The sequence below is a fragment of the Panulirus ornatus genome, chromosome 35 (genome assembly GCF_036320965.1).
Source record: "Panulirus ornatus isolate Po-2019 chromosome 35, ASM3632096v1, whole genome shotgun sequence".
In the NCBI taxonomy this organism is placed as follows: Eukaryota; Metazoa; Arthropoda; class Malacostraca; order Decapoda; family Palinuridae; genus Panulirus; species Panulirus ornatus.
Window position 1 is genome coordinate 12,601,413 of NC_092258.1, and position 17,015 is coordinate 12,618,427.

The window sequence follows — 17,015 nt, forward strand, 5'->3', positions numbered from 1 at the left end:
AATCTGTCACACCATCGGAGCCACGAGAGATCAGAGTCCATGTTACTCCCGTGAAGTTGAGGATGGGACACGGGAAGAAGACTAAGAACCTAATGCATGTGTCTTTTAGATTACGTGTGGCCGAGGTGGCCGGACGCCTCTCCTAGGGTTCGAATTCGACCTGGGTTATATATACCATGCCTTTACTCTTGTGTGCACACACACACACACACACACACACACACACACACACACACACACACAGCCTAAGCTAGGTATGGACCTATCATCGACCAGCCCCGATGGGAGAGTGAACAACACCTGGGTTGGATTTAACCCGACTGCCGCGTCCATGATTCGAACTCATGCGGGCCTAACCATAAACGGGTCTATGTAAATTCAGGATCTGAAACGCTAATTGTAGCGTGCGTGTGTGTGTGTGTGTGTGTGTGTGTGTGTGTGTGTGTGTGTGTGTGTGTGTGAGGTGAGTACCTACACATACATACAGTACGGGAAGGAACTGTACACTTGTTAGGCCTATTTCTTATATTTATGTGTGTTTTATGGTAGCCTGCTCGTTGAGATAGGCCCAGGGGATGGTGATACAAAGAAAGAAATTGTCCATTACCTTTTATGTTTATATATATAGCCAGAACCCCTTTATAGGACTTCTGCAGTTTCAAGATTGCGATACAGTGGAGGGAAATGATGGATTCCTTTGAAGTGAAAAGTTCCTCATTGAGGTACCACCTCCAGATGGACAGACAGTCTTGCCATGGGTTACTTTCCACAGTATTCTCACGGTGTTTGGTAAAGCTCATAGCCTGAAGGGCACTTCGAAAGTCTGACCTATTTCCAGATCTGTACCTTATCTCCCGTGCTGTTGAGAAGACATAAGATAACACCCTCTTCAAGCCTGTGTGGAGGGTTGCCTCTTACTGCACTCTTTCGCATGTCTCAACATCCCGTCTGATGGTCTGCTTCCAGACACTTGACACAGCAGATCTTCCTCACTCGGTGACTGATCCTATGCAGTCATCATCGTCACTCGGGGCACTACGTAACCGTTGTGTTGCACAGCAGAGTTTATATCGTTCTCTTGCCCAGCCATTGTTCAGACGAGGATCTCTCCATCAGCCCAGGAGGAAACGTGATCTGTTGCGATCACTAACCTGTGAAGTCTCGTCTTGCTGACTCGGGTTTGTAGTGACACATTACAGGAGCCACTGCCTGAACGCCACGGCACCAGACCTCACCGGTAGCTCACGAAATCTTTTAAGGAACATTACACTGAGTCCTGTCCTCAGTCTGACGACTTACTGGTTCTCGGGCAACCTGGAATTACTTCATCTTAATGTAACTCAAGTTTACATAGTTTACTTTCGGGCCGTCCCAGCAGGACAGGAGCTTTGTACTATATGAACGTGATCTTAATAATCCCCATAATCTAAAATATGTGATCGTGATCTATAATCGTCTTATATAAACAATATACATTATCTTGAATACGGTTTTAGATTCTTGATTTGTACGATGTAGATACCCTTTTGACTAAATGGATATGGAACACCGAGTGCTCTTGCGTCGGTCAAGGAGAAACCGGCGGATAAGTTAGACGTTCTAAGGTGCACACGGCCTATTAGACGCCCCTTGTGGGGAGATACAGATGTAGATCGTATCGCATCGGCGAGCGGGCAGCGCCACCTGACAGACTGACCTACGTGGCGACTCGGATCTATGCTATGTCTGGGATAACTGTGGTATAGGGTATTATCATCCAACAGGCAGACAACCTCTGGCGAGTCTATAGTGTATGTACATAGGATAAGGGGCGCCCTTGACGTGAGCCTGACCACCAGATCCTCAGAATCATCATACTTTCCCTCAAATCAAATAGATAACACGGCAGTAAACACAATGATCATCTCTGATCCTTGGCAACTCTGTGGAAGAGGAACGGAGGTTTTGGTCGAAGCAACAAGCCTCTGGCGAGGGAGGGAAGCGTAAACATGGGGGAAATGGCCCTCAGGAGAGGGAGCTGTCCAATAACTGGGACAGTGATGATTCCCTTGGGACACAGGAGGACCCAAATGAAGCGCTCCAGGCCATGAGTCCCAGACACCACCACCAGATGAAAAAGGGAGGAAATTGAGGAGAGCACCGGGAGGCGAGTGGGTCGACCAGGAGTCCTATGAGCCAGAGGGAGCCACCCCTGCCCGTCTCCACAACAACTTGTGTTGCCTCGATCATGCCAAATCCTCCGAGAATGAGTACGTTAGATGCGTAGAAGAATTCCAGCTGAGGCATCTGTACAGAAGTATGGTTTTCATGGGCGGCAGATCCTCTCATCTTACGCAGAAGGATCATGACCTAGTCGGTAGCCCCCGTGAAGAGCGACCAGCAAGCGAGGCTGGTACGTAAACAGACCAGGGGAGGAAAACCACCACTCAGAATTCCCGTTCTTCCGTCCACAGGAACAAATACAGTGGGCACGTCACCCGCTGACAGTGAGTGAGAGAGACTGGCAATTGACGCTCTGGTAGGATGTGGAGCCCAACTCAGGCAGTAAAACTCATGCCTCATACTCCAGATATATAATGCTTTCGTTGCATTGTACATGACACACCTAGAGAGTGGATGCGAGCGAATTAGACAACACATTTACTCCTGTGCGGTGACTCCATATGTCTTTGTTTTCACAGGTGTAATTGATTTAACTACATTTCCCGTAATGCCACCTTTATCCTTATGAGTAGATGCAAGCGAATTAGGCCGCTGTTCGTCTGTGGCCTTACACCTCTACAACTCGAGAGGAATTTTATATATATATATATATATATATATATATATATATATATATATATATATATATATATATATATCAGACTGGGGAAGAGCAGTGTGGTTTCAGAAGTGGTAGGGGATGTGTGGCTCAGGTGTTTGCTTTGAAGAATGTGTGTGAGAAATACTTAGAAAAACAGATGGATTTGTATGTAGCATTTATGAATCTGGAGAAGGCATATGATAGAATTGGTAGTGATGCTTTGTGGAAGGTATTTAGAATATATAGTGTGGGAGGCAAGTTGCTAGAAGCAGTGACAGGGTTTTATCGTGGATGTAAGGCATGTTTACGAGTAGGAAGAGAGGAAAGTGATTGGTTGTCAGTGAATGTCGGTTTGCGGCAGGGGTGCGTGATGTCTCCATGGTTGTTTAATTTGTTTATGATGGGGTTGTTAGGGAGGTGAATGCAAGAGTTTTGGAGAGAGGGGGCAAGTATGCAGTCTGTTGTCGATGAGAGGGCTTGGGAAGTGTCATTTGTCGTTCGCTGATGATACAGCGCTGGTGGCTGAATCGGGTGAGAAACCGCAGAAGTTGGTGACTGAGTTTGGTAAAATGTGTGAAAGAAGAAAGCTGAGAGTAAATGTGAATAAGAGCAAGGTTATTAGGTTCAGTAGGGTTGAGGGACAAGTCAACTGGGAGGTAAGTTTGAATGGAGAAAAACTGGAGGAAGTGAAGTGTTTTAGGTATCTGAGAGTGGATTTAGCAGCGGATGGAACCATGGAAGCGGAAGTGATGTTGTCTGTAATGTTGTCTTCCCGTACAATAACACCATCAGTAAGCCCTCAATAAAGAGTAGACCAAATCATTCAACAATTGGAAGTGTTTACGCCGTCAAATGTAAGGCATGTTAGATGTATACATTGGCCAGACCGGGAAAACTGTAATGGAGAGATGTTATTGGCACCCTTACATATTCTGGGCCACATGCGAGACCAAAGTGTCTTCGCCTCCGAGAGGAGTGGGCAAGCCGTATAAATCCCTTCGTGATAAGGACTGGGGCTTTGCTATTGTTTCCCACAGACGAGGGAATCCCGGCAAGTGCATTTTATCAGCTTGCGTTGATCTCGTCCCTGTGGTGTGCGCAAGCCGCCGGCCATCGCTACCGCCCGCTGATTGTATTAGCATGGCGCTCGAACCGACGCTCAGCCCATCCCATAACGCTTCTGGGGTTCTCGGCTGGAGCTGACAGAAAACTGTCCAATCTTGATCATTCAGAAGTATTTTTTTACATCATTTCAAGCAAGTTTCTTTCTTAATTTCATCTTATGGTCTCTGGTCGTTCTCGATCCATACATCTTTTGAGGAACTGTTCGTTCTCTACGATCAAATCACCCCCTCACTCTTCTCACTCCCATGGTGGACATATCAAGGCCTTTAGCCTTTTTCTGTAAATCGTTTCTTAAGAGAAACTATTTACAGAAAGACGTAATTTACGTTCTTACCTCTATCACACACTTCTATAACTCCAGCTTCAGGAGGAGTGCTACTCCTTCCTTAGCTCTTGTTCTCTCACCAACCAACCCCTGACTTTACTCTCAAGAAGTTTTACATGCCTATCAGGTGTCAACTTTTGTGTTCCTCTCTTCTGGACCTTCTCTATTAGTTCGTTGTGCTTCTTAAAAGTGCGGTGACCAAACTTGAGAAGGATATTCTAGTTTTGGCCTTAGGTGAACAGCTTGCTGAATATTTCCTATGCCGTTATTTTTTTTTAAATGCAGTTCCAGCATTTACCATCAGACAGTTTGTCTCCATTACTGTTCTCATTTGGGACTCTGACGACAGGGTTGAGACGATGTCAGCTATTACGTCTCTCACACAGATTAATCCAGCTCATCTCCTGCTTCATGACGATCGTATTGGGGCCTTCTCCCTCCCCCAGTGTTCCATCCTCATTACTCAACATTCTGTACTCGGGTTCAACTTGATCAACCATGCGTACCAAACCAGTTTCGGAATTTACCCATGTCCTCCTTTGTGAGTTGATGCCATCCTCCCCACTTATTACTAACCTCATGACTTTAGTGAACACGGTTAATGGTGACTTTTATGACGGCAGAGACCCACTACTACGTGGAGGTGACGCTGGTGGGTTACCTGGAGAGCCAAGTCCAGAATGTCACCGCCATGGAGCTCGTCGACAAGGTAGGTGCTGCTAGACGCCTCTCCACCTACAGAAATCATGTATCGTCTTTTACGTTGACTTGATTGCTCGTTCTTTCATAATAATCAAACTTTGTTTTTAGGAAACTCTGGCAAAAAAGTGGTTAATGTGCTAGTTAGATAATCTAAGGCGTCTTTCTCATACTCAAGGTTTCATCAGGCCATATACGAAGCGTGTACCTGTGTCTACTGACTGTGTATATAATAGTCCTCGCCAACGCGGACACTTACCCTCACTCTCATCCTCCCCAGGCCGGGCGGGTCCTTTCCCACGTAGACCACTATCAGGACGTGGACGATCACTTCTACATCCTTTCTGATCTGCTTCCGGTCGAACCGTTTTATGTCCAGATCGACGGATTCCTCCACTCTGGTACGAAGACTCTGTAGTATGTATTACAATCCTCTCTCTCTCTCTCTCTCTCTCTCTCTCTCTCTCTCTCTCTCTCTCTCTCTCTCTCTCTCTCTCTCTCTCTCTCTCTCTAAGATTCTACGATAGGATTACCCTTTCGTTCTATCCTGTTACGTTCCATGCTTAGGCTTACTTCACCAATGAATGATGGTTTTTTTCCTTTTCATTTTTCAGTCGGCGGTTGTTGACGGAGGGAGTTCAGGGAGGGGAGAGGGCTTTCTTACTCTATTCATTTCACACTTTTAGTATAGGAACGGAAATCATCAGACCTAAGTATAAAAACAGATAAGCCCAGACATGAGCCAAGAGGCTCCCTTTTGTCTGTCTTCCCCATGTAATTATTATTGTTAATCTGCTTGTTCGCCTTGCGCCCCAACCAGTCTGTCTCTCTCTCCGTTCTGCATATCATCAACGGTTGTCCCTCCTGTTTATCTCTAAACACACAACTGCCTCATAACATAGAACATCCTTCCCTGGAAGAGCTAAGGCGGCCTGACCACCTTCTGCTGATGATGACGTGGTCACCTGGGGGGGAAGCACCTGGCGCAGCAGCTGCAGCCAGGGCAGTAAGCCTATGAAGCTGTTGTTGGCGGACCTGGTCACTCAGTGACCGACCGCGGCCACCACACGCAGGAGTTGACGAGGGTGAGGAGGAGGAGGAGGAAGGAGAGGTTTGTCAGGGATAGAATAAAAACATGACCGTATATGGACGTCCCTGTCGAACCTAATCTGACCTGACTTAATACATGCTATGTCCATGAACACCGCCGCCCCCCCTACACACACACGCACACACACTCTCCCATTATCGTACAGGTCAGGTCGAGGCTCGTGCTGCAAAGTAAGTTACGAAGTTCCTCTCGTTCGCGAGTGTTAGATGACGTTGCTCCATACAGTAAGTAATGAACGTTTCTGGTGCCTTCATTGATGAGGCTGGTGCTGGTCGTGGGTGTAGTGCGGTAGTTAACGTGTAGTTCACTCCCTGACAGAGAAAACCTTCAGCCGCATCTTCCCAACTATGATGGTGGCGGTGAAGTGCCACATCGAACTGATAGTGGAGGCGTCGACCATGACCGCCCGGGCTGGTGAGACAGCCCAAGCCTACTTCAGGGTCCAGAACTTCGGCCCTGAAGCGACCTTCGATTACTTTGCCAGCGACGAGGAGAAGTACATCTCAGACTGGACGCCTAAGGTGTGAGTGTCGGCAGACACCAGTTCGGAGGAGGGTGCAGGGGTAGTACCTTACGATCTCTGAGCTGTTTTGAGTATTCTTGCTGTTTCTCAGACGTGGGGGTAAATGTCATTCATTGCCTTCATACTGACTGCGTACCACTTTGACACTGGGAATTACCATGAAACTGGGTATTGCCACCTCGAAACTGGGTATTGCCTCAATGACACTGGGTATTGCCACCTTGAGACTGGGCATTGCCACCATGACGGTGGGTATTGCCACCTTGACAACTGTTGTTTAAATTTCTTACACTAGAGTGGGTAGGTCACCACACTGACCTGAGTATCATTATACCATCATACGGTGGGGTGGTCGGGGAGGGAATTTCTCCTGTCTTAACCTGTCGTCACCTTGATAGAAGTAAAATGTCACCGCTTCGACACTGGTTATATCCTGTCAGAACATTCCTCATGATGTCACCTCCCTGGGAGTCCTCGGGTGACGTCCCCCTTGACTTCTCGTCTCTTTCCCTCCTGCCAGATCTGTGTTGGGCCCCATGGAATCCGTCAACATAACCGTGACGTTCAAGGTTCCGGGTAACGCCGTGGCTGGTACCGTGAGCACGGTGGCCGCGACAGCCAGCTCTCAGCTACACGAGTCTAACGTCAACACAGCCATCGCCCACTTCCTCGTGCTGCCAGACGTACGTCACCTTCATCACTACACCTGAATCCTAACATGGATAATTGGCACTCGGGCCAGTTATCCATGTTATGATTAATGGTCATCACTGCCTCCCATTACCTATTCCTTGATAAAACTAATTGCTTATTGTCCTATATAATAGCGCGACCTGGAATTTCTTCCATACACGTTTAAGTTTAGGTTAGGTTAGGGTAGGTAAGTTAGTTTACGATAGGTTTGTTTAGTTTAGCTTAGGTTGTTAGTTTGAATTAGGTTAAATAAGTTTAGGTAAAATTAGTTTAAGTAAGATTTTTTTTCATAGTGCTGGACCATGGAAAACGTGCTCCAATCAAGGGCATGCTGGGTGAAAGAAAAAATCAAAAGAAGCGGAAAATATAGAATATTCAGGTCTTCGGTAGTGTCTGCATATGAAGAGTGAAAAACGAAAGAAGGAAGGGAAATCCACAGTTTAGGTGTTCGAGGGAAAACGGTATCATAACAGCCAATCCTCGAGTGGCCGGTCTTCACATAGAAACGGTTGGAAACAGCAGCCAAACAGATGCCATAAGTCCAAACCTTAGGGGCGGGACACACGCAGACGCTCATGAGAACTGGACAAAGAATAGAGCGAGAGCAGCAACGTCGTACCGAACGGACACAATTGTTGAAGAGTGATGTCGCCAGGAGAATCAATGACGCGGAGGCTTTTGATTACACTTTAGTTAGTAGAGAGGTGGAGGGTGAGCCTCCCCGGATGTGAGAGCAGCATCTCATACTCGGGCGAATTAAACCTGTGGATACGAAACTGATGCTCATAAGACAAAATGATTACGGCGCCTACACAACACACTTGGCTTCTGGGATGCAGAGTTTGTGATGTTGATTATGTTGGGGTTCCAGGACAAAGTGGAGGATATGGTTATGTCTAACCTGAATTTGTTATTACAGGGCTGAATTATGGTGTTTTGAAACTGAACAGGAGAAAAATGATTCTTAAAGAGAGGTATAGAGGCAAATTGCGTTTTTTCACAATTAGATCTTACAAGCTGCTGCCTCCCCACTCCGAAATGCTGCAGAGGTCCGAATTAAGAGTAGAAATATGATTAGTACGAGAAATAGTTTAAGATACGGTTTATTTCCTTAATGCTAGGTTAGGTTAGGTTAGTTTACGGTGGATAAAGTTAGGTTTAGATTTTGTTAGGTTGCGGAAGAATATCCCGGTTGCATTGCTTGTCATTTTTGCCGACTGGTGCCGTGTACAGTACACGGAATGATATTCATTGCCTTTATAAAACGGTCGGTCCTGTTTTGATATCATTACTTGGGGATTTCAGCATCAGAAATACCCTACTCTGTTTGAAGTAGCTTTTCTCTTAGTTTTTTTTCATTTTCTTTATTTCCACGTCATATATTGTCACTGATATATTCTATCTCTTGCTCGATGAGCCGAAAATGGGCACGCCATCATCTTGTGCTATTAGGATAGATGATAGCGTCCACATTCTTCGATTTTTTCTTACTGGGGACAGATTAACACATAACAACAGCATTGCAAGGTACGTGTCAGAGAGCTCATACCAACATCATCCTCTTATATTCTAGGTTAATTGATTTATCACGAAAGAACATGATAATTTTGGTCATGTTAGGAACAGTAGCAACAATGTCACTCTGCGTCTTGTACTTAGTGATCATTTCACCACTCGCCTCCCGCTGCCTTCTTTCAGTATCATATCGTAAGGGAATGATTTCGTCTCTACTCTTCTCTTTCCCTTCTTCCTGCAGGAAAAAGACATGGAGGCGCCAACCTGCTTCTCCTCCGACCTTCCCAACTGTGTTGGCTACGATGCTCTGGAGACGTGTAGCGGCGGGACGTGGGTGGTAGTTGCTACACTGCAGGATGTTGGTTCAGGTCAGTTCTCCTGTTGGGGTCTTGCAGGTGGTAAGGTGGGGTCCTCTGGTCCTGACCCATCCTGGTGTACAATCTTCTTACAGTACCGTGTTAGGTCGGTCAGGGTGGGGTGCCTGGGTGATGGGTACTTACTCATGATCTCGTCTGTCATGATATTTTGACTAATCTAAAACCTTGGCTGATGTTGCAAGAGGACGACAAAGTAACAATATTGTAATCAACAACACTTGCTCTGGTGCTGTCATTATTACTTATACTTTAATACGACTGTTACTTCACAACATTTTGATGTTGTGATGGTGTTGAGTTGTTCTTACTGTGAAGCAGACAATCTACCCACTGTCTTCAGAAGCTCAGAACAGCAGCACTTATGGGGAAGAATCAAAGAATTAGGCTTGCCGCTCCCTCTGCAGCCGAGCCATCCTGATGCTGCCTAGTAACCTTGTCACACGGAACCTGTAATTGCCTTTGCCTAACACATTTCTCTGTAATAGGTATGAACACCATCTCCTCAAAACCAGCCGATAACCTGACAGTGGACGCGTTCAGCGTGGGCACAACACAGCCTGTGAGCGCCACCTTCACCACCTCCTGCTGCGTGCGTAAGGCTGAGATCATTGGTCGCGACAAGTTCTACAACATTGGGTCATGTCAGTGGGACCTGGGAGAACTGCATGGTAAGCTGTCCCTATACCCGAGCTGCTGTCACTGTGGGTCGTCTGCCCCTGGCTCGCCTCTAGTCACCAGCTGGTACCTGTATGGGGCAGATCCGTATTGCAGGAAGAGATTAATATAAATGATGCTCAAATATTCTAATAATCATGATTGATGAATACTCAGTTTTTAGGGTAATATTCATGGCTGGTTTTTTTTTTTTTTTTTTTGTTAATGTTCATATCTAAATTATTGTCGCTACTGCTACCACTGCCAACTTACCACACGCCTTACCAGGATCAGTGTTGGAGTTTGTGGTCGAGTCTGTTGGTCAGACGTGGGTGGAGCTGAGGTGGACTGTGAGTGAGGTGCGGAACGACCTGTCCAAGTATTCCGTCCTTATCGACAACGACTTCAAGGAGCAGGTACGCGTCTTGGTTATGCTTGATTGTCTCTTCGTCCTTTAAGCCACCGTCGAACTTGAATCCCTGTAGTCCCTCGTTGGTATAAAGCTCCCACAGTCATCACGGGTCACAGCCTTTGACTTTACTTCACCCACGTCCACAGTCGCGGTGCCGGGAGCTGGTGTGCAGGATGAACGTCACCTACCTGGAGTCCTGTACGCTACACACCTTCTCCCTCACTCCTGTCTATGTGTCTGGCGCTGTCGAGACGGAGGGGTCCAGCCTCTTCACTAAGGCCACCACACTGGGCACAGGTCAGTCCCTCGACTTAGTCCTGGAGAGTCCACTGTGTTCATATAGACAGAGCCAACAAAATGACCCTATATGCTGACACCTTTCATGAATTACTAGAGGTCTTTTATCCTCACCTGACCGTTCATACTTCCTTTAAACGTTCATACGTATCATGTTCAGTATTTCTTACATGTTACATAGGCATGTGTTAGAGAAGCTATTGCCCTCTGATATTTCTTCTCCCGGTAGAGGGGAAAGACTATAGGGAACTTCAGTACCATACTGTGCGTGGGGGTGTTGTTGATGATAAGGCTAAAACCTCCTGCACTCAGTTGAGAGGAAGTCTTCCGGGGTTTAGTGGAGAACAGTTGCGACGTATGATGATGGTGACGTACCCGAGCGAACAGTTGAACTTGTTGCAGATCTCTCTCTCTCTCTCTCTCTCTCTCTCTCTCTCTCTCTTGATAGAGTTCTTTTAGGATACACTATTTTTGTGATATAGTTGAGGCATTCTTGTAATTCCTCACGTACACGTTAGCCCGTAAAAGTCCGTCTTTAGTTGTAGACCAATGAACTCGTGTAGTTCTTCTGTGTCTTAGGGGAGTGACCAAGACAACGTCGACATGTCTGGTTGAGGCCAGTGCTCACGGTGCGCGATTCTGAACCCACACAGACTTGACGATCTCCCGTCAGTGAGGCCAACAGCCCCTCCACCTTCCCTGCACTCTGTGTCCTCTTCCCCGACACACTCCACGGGAAGGGTAGGAGTGCACGATGCGTTCGCCGCTCTTGAAGCTGAAATCAAAATGTATCCTCCCTCCACTCCCTCCCAGGCTTACCCTCCACTCCCTCCCAGGCCTACCCTCCACAATAGACCCACCCCTGAACCCGGGGTCCATCTAACCGCCCGGACCCTCCCACGGTCACTGATTGTACCAAGTGACTGTTAGTATCCGGTCATCTGTCAACCCCCAACATACCCATCTTCCACCTCCCCCCGCGACGGTAAAGGCAATTGTACCATTTTCTTCGTCGATGTCGACCTGTCCCCATCAAACTCCCCACCACTCCCCACCCATCACCACTTCGCCCCCTCCCCACCCATCACCACTCCCCCCCTCCCCCCTTTCCCTTGACAATTCCTCATTTTAGCCCCCGTCCCCTTCCTCAAGACCCCCGCCCTCCAGACCCTCCCTTCGAACCTCCTTCCCGCCAGTCCAAGAGATAGAAGCTCACGAGCGTATAACTCCATTCCCATACTGTACAACTTGGTGATTACGCACACACACATACGACCGACAGAACACCAGTTGGGGACCCTTATCACCACCACCACCAAGCTCGTTCCTAGGTAGACACTGTTGTCTGGTCGTCACGTCCTGGTCGTCATGTCCTGGTCGTCATGTCCTGGTCGTCATGTCCTGGTCGTCATGTCCTGGTTGTCACGTCCCGGTCGTCACGACCTGGTCGTCATGTCCTGGTCGTGGTCAAGAATCACATATTTCTTCCCAAAACTAAAGGGACACCATCTACTCACGATGGGTTACCTACACTACAGAATTACCAGTTGTACCTGGCGACACTTGTGGGCATTCATCATAATGTTCCACACACATTATCTCCAGACTTTAACAACCTCGTCAATACAGTTTTAAAATCCGGATGGCATTATTGATCATATCATCTTTCATCCCACACTTAGTATGTTACAATCATACATATCGTACATATATACGTTTATATATGCTGAAAAAAAAACATGGAAAAGGAAACGCGAGATCCTGAGCGCTTTCGTGTATTAACACATCCTCAAAGGACAGTAACAGAATGAGAGGACCAAAGACCAATCAAGATAGACATATACACAGGGAGGAAGGAACGAGAACCTAGTGATTGGTCCTCTCATTCTGTAACTGTCCTCTGAAGATGTGTTAATACACGAAAGCGCTCAGGATCTCGCGTTTCCTTTTTCATGTGGTTTTTCAGCATTTATAAGATCTCTTGTATGTTGTGATATCGTGCACGTTTTTGTATACACTACGGGTCGAATTCGAGCCCTGGGTGGGGCGTCCTGCCACCTCGGCCACACGGAGGGTGAAAAAGACAGCCAGTGTGTCCCATCCTCACCTCTGTGGTGGCAACGTGGACAGATCAATCCTTCATGAGAGAAATGATTGATGACGTGTTACATGATATCATTTATATCTATATATTGTTCAGTAATCCTCCAACACATTTTTTTTCAAACCTAAGTTGAAAATTCATATGAAGATATATCTGCGAGATAATGATGATTATCACAAATTACAAACCTTTTTTTTTTTTCTAAAACTTAGACTATAGTAAAGATGAGGGGATCATGTAGATGAGATCACGTAAGAATGAAGGGATAATATAGATGACACTATAGCATAAGGATGAGGGTATCATATAGATAAGGCTATAGTATAAGGATGATAGGATCATATAGATGAGGCTATAGTATAAGGATGAGGGTATCATATAGATAAGGCTATAGTATAAGGATGATAGGATCATATAGATGAGTCTGTAGTATAAGGATGAGGGGATCATATAGATGAGGCTATAGTATAAGGATGAAGGGATCATATAGATGAGACTGTAGTATGAGGATTAGGGGATCACATAGATGAGGCTATAGTATAAGGATGAGGGGATCATATAGATGAGGCTATAGTATAAGGATGATAGGATCATATAGATGAGGCTATAGTATAAGGATGAGGGGATCATATAGATGAGGCTATAGTATAAGGATGAAGGGATCATATAGATGAGACTGTAGTATGAGGATTAGGGGATCACATAGATGAGGCTATAGTATAAGGATGAGGGGATCATATAGATGAGGCTATAGTATAAGGATGAGGGGATCATATAGATGAGGCTATAGTATAAGGATGAGGGGATCATATAGATGAGGCTATAGTATAAGGATGAAGGGATCATATAGATGAGACTATAGTATGAGGATAAGGGGGAAGGGGTTCACTAGTAACTCTCTCCTTGGCTGCATCCTCTGAGGATGAGTTGGTATATCCACACTGATAAAGTGGCAACACTGACTACATTGTCCCAAGTTGATGTAGGATACAAAGGAAGGTTTACACTCACCGTGGTCGCGTGTTTGCACATCTGTGGTTCCTGCTTTGAAACAGAACCTACAGATATATCATAAAGGAGAGAGGAATATAATGGTAGATATCTATGAGTATAACACAAACACCAGGATCGTATATGACGTGGACTGAAGCGGCGGGTGAGTTTCAGAGGGTCGTGGAGTCTGGTTGCAGTGCCAGGGGGCGGAGATTGGCTTCTCGTTTGGGTCGCTGACGGGAGGAACTGGAACGGATCTGTCGTGGTATAATTCGGCTGAGCGAAAAATGTGCAGGTTATCTTTGTCAAGCTGGTTTGGAGAGGAAACTGTCGGGTTTGTTTTGGTACAGTCTTGCTGGTCGGACGACTTTGGTCGAGCCGAAAATGTCGAATTTGTCTTGATTGTTCCTGTTTAAGACAAGACCCGTTGACGCTACTGTGAAACATGAATCAAAACTCCGAGGCGACGTCACATCTGTTGCTGCTTCCCCCTATATATGTGTTATATCCTTCATGATACAACCACACATTCACACGACCGAAATGTCAGGCCGATTCAGCAGACGACACTCTCAGCTTTTACAACACCAGCAAGACAATGATAGCGTACGACAGACGTGACAATGTTGCACCTACCGTGGAGATAACATAGTATAGTACTTCCCTCTTCATTTCCTCCCAGAAGGATCAACAAATCAGTTATGCTCTTATCTCTATCGTCTGAGGAGACTCTAGGACTCTAACATGTGTGTTTGTTGTGGGCAGTGCCTGGCGCACCGACCAGCCCGTCTACCGAGTACACGACCGACACCACCACCACCGTCACCTGGAACCCGCCCGCGAAGGCCGCCTGCCTCCACCACTACCACGTGAGTCACGTCTCTTGTGAGCACACACGGAGCCTGCATGGCTAGTGATCGCAGGAATGTCTTATATCTTGTCTCTCATCTTAGTATCAACACTGGGATTTTTCCATTTAGAAACGTCTATGGGCAAACAAGTGCATACTGTGTCTTTTTGCTTAATTAATTTTTCAAGCCAGTTCTGTGACTCAAAGTGGTAATAGATGAATGTATACACAGCAGACTATCGTCTATGCAGTTGTAGATCACAAGAAAAGTGGTAAGTAGAGTCAACCATTGTGGGGAACTGAAGTGATTCAGCCCTCTCCACACTAAGACTAGGCTGAGTGATAGACCAAAAACATATTGGACCTCAAGGGTTTTGCAGTTCTGTTTGGTCTGTCAGTATGTAGAACGGGACAGGTAGATACTTAATGATATGCTAAATGAAAGATTCCTTCCTGTTCTTGTAAACCAAGACTAGGGGAGGTGAATGGAATGGTAGAAGAAAGGTGTTTGTGTGTGTGTGTGGGGGGGGGGGGGGGATTATGAAAGGCCAAAAGGACGTCGTGTGCGTCGGAGAGTGGAACTCTGGTGGACGAGTGTGTACCGGGTGGCTTATTAGTAAAGACACCACAATAATCGCTTTTCCCACATGGTGGCAGATTTCTTCCACAAATGTTACCAGATGGGCTACGTTCCAGCAACCACACCTACCGGACGCCTCGGAAAATTTCAAGTGTTTAGTATAAGCACTTGTTATGTTTCTGTGTCCTCTAAGACAGTCAGGTTGAGACGCAGTACACAACGATATACCTAGCTCAGGTGACACTCGGTATTACATGTAATGTCTAATGGTTCACCCAAGTCATGTGGTTGTACCAACGTCTGCATGTGTATCATCGTCTCCACTGTTTATTTAAGAGAAATATTATTCCTGCCTGGAACACTACGTACATTGTCACGTCAAAAATCAATCCTGTACCTTCGTATTCCTTTGTTGTGACCTGATATTACTGGAGTAAGGTCGAATGTTTCTGTCATTTTCTTAGACTTACCTATCCAGCCCAACACATCCTCTCAGTTGAACTTATCAACATCACTCATGAAACTGGCAGAAATGTCGCGTAGCAAACTGAGGTGATTGTCACGTTGGTAATCAAGTTTAAGGCCAAATGAGCGTCATTTTCATAGATCGCCCGAACCATAACTCTGGTATTGTCGAAAATATGAAACTGGAACTTGGAACAAAATGTCATGGAGAGATGTGCTCCACTGTGACTAGTGTAACATCTGGTGTCAGACTCACTGACCTTGTCCATGTAGGCATCGTCCAACCTGCGGCTCAACAGTACCATTACAAAGTGCGATTTTCTTGTTGCCACAAGACACTCAGTTGAAGAGGCGACATTCCTCTTCTTTGCGTTACGTCATGAAGAATGTTCGATTATTACACTGGCGGGCATGAGAGGATGTGGGTATTGGCCACTGAGGTCGGCTGTGTTGCAGGTGTGCTTCAGAATGTACGGGGAGTCGGAGAGCGAGTGTGTGGAGAGCAGCACCAACACCTGCACCATGGAGGGCCTGGAGGCCTGCACCATCTACCACGTCACCGTCGCCTCCGTCTCCTTGTCAGGAGAACGGAGTAACCAACTCAAGTTCGACACCAACACGGACGACGCAGGTAGCGTTAAATTCACCATTGCTGTTCCAATATTGCCAACAAATATTACCATCTGTATGTGCAATGATATCTATAAAATGTATGTAATGACAAATTGAAAAATTTGCTATCTGTATGTTAAGTTCTACCTGCACTGCCACATTTCCTATCAGCTCCTGGAGCGCCGGAGAACTTGAAGGTGTACAACCAGACCATCAACTGGGTGGCGTTGTCCTGGGACGACCCATTAGACAGGGCCAGCTGCGTCGACAAGTACGTGAGAGCTGTATTGAGTGTTGGGTCTAAGGTCCACTGTACTGACAGTTGGGTCTCACCCCACTGTATCGACTGTTGAATCTTAGGTCCACTGTATTGACAGTTGAGTTTCAGGTCCACTGTATTGACAGTTGAGTCTCAGGTCCACAGTACCGACAGGTGGGTCTCAGGTCCACTGTATTGACAGTTGAGTCTTAGGTCCACTGTATTGACAGTTGAGTTTCAGGTCCACAATACCGACAAGTGGGTCTCAGGTCCACTGTATTGACAGTTGAGTTTCAGGTCCACTGTATTGACAGTTGAGTCTCAGGTCCACAATACCAACAATTAAGTCTCAGATCCACTGCATTTGCAGTTGAGTCTCAGGTCCACAATATCGATAGTTGGGTCTCAGGTCCACTGTATTGACAGTTGAATCTCAGGTCTACTGTATCGACAGTTGGGTCTCAGGTCCACTGTATTGACAGTTGGGTCTCAGGTCCACTGTATTGACAGTTGAGTGTCAGGTCCACAATACCGACAGTTGAGTCTCAGGTCCACTGTATTGACAGTTGGGTCTCAGGTCCACAATATCGACAGGTGGGTTTCAGGTCCACTGTATTG

At 46.4% G+C, this 17,015-nt stretch overlaps 1 protein-coding gene across 4 annotated transcripts in view; it reads left to right on the forward strand.

The window, feature by feature from the left end:
* The window catches only part of LOC139760165 (uncharacterized), a 106,007-nt gene that overhangs the window by 48,021 nt on the left and 40,971 nt on the right, over window positions 1-17,015 (forward strand). For all 4 annotated transcript variants that reach the window (XM_071683077.1, XM_071683080.1, XM_071683078.1 and 1 more), the window contains exons 14-24: window positions 4,877-4,962; window positions 5,233-5,353; window positions 6,382-6,586; window positions 7,107-7,269; window positions 9,036-9,162; window positions 9,657-9,839; window positions 10,114-10,241; window positions 10,384-10,534; window positions 14,397-14,500; window positions 15,983-16,157; window positions 16,310-16,409. In XM_071683077.1, coding sequence (XP_071539178.1) covers window positions 4,877-4,962; window positions 5,233-5,353; window positions 6,382-6,586; window positions 7,107-7,269; window positions 9,036-9,162; window positions 9,657-9,839; window positions 10,114-10,241; window positions 10,384-10,534; window positions 14,397-14,500; window positions 15,983-16,157; window positions 16,310-16,409 — 1,543 coding nt within the window. The remainder of the gene's footprint in view (window positions 1-4,876; window positions 4,963-5,232; window positions 5,354-6,381; window positions 6,587-7,106; window positions 7,270-9,035; window positions 9,163-9,656; window positions 9,840-10,113; window positions 10,242-10,383; window positions 10,535-14,396; window positions 14,501-15,982; window positions 16,158-16,309; window positions 16,410-17,015) is intronic.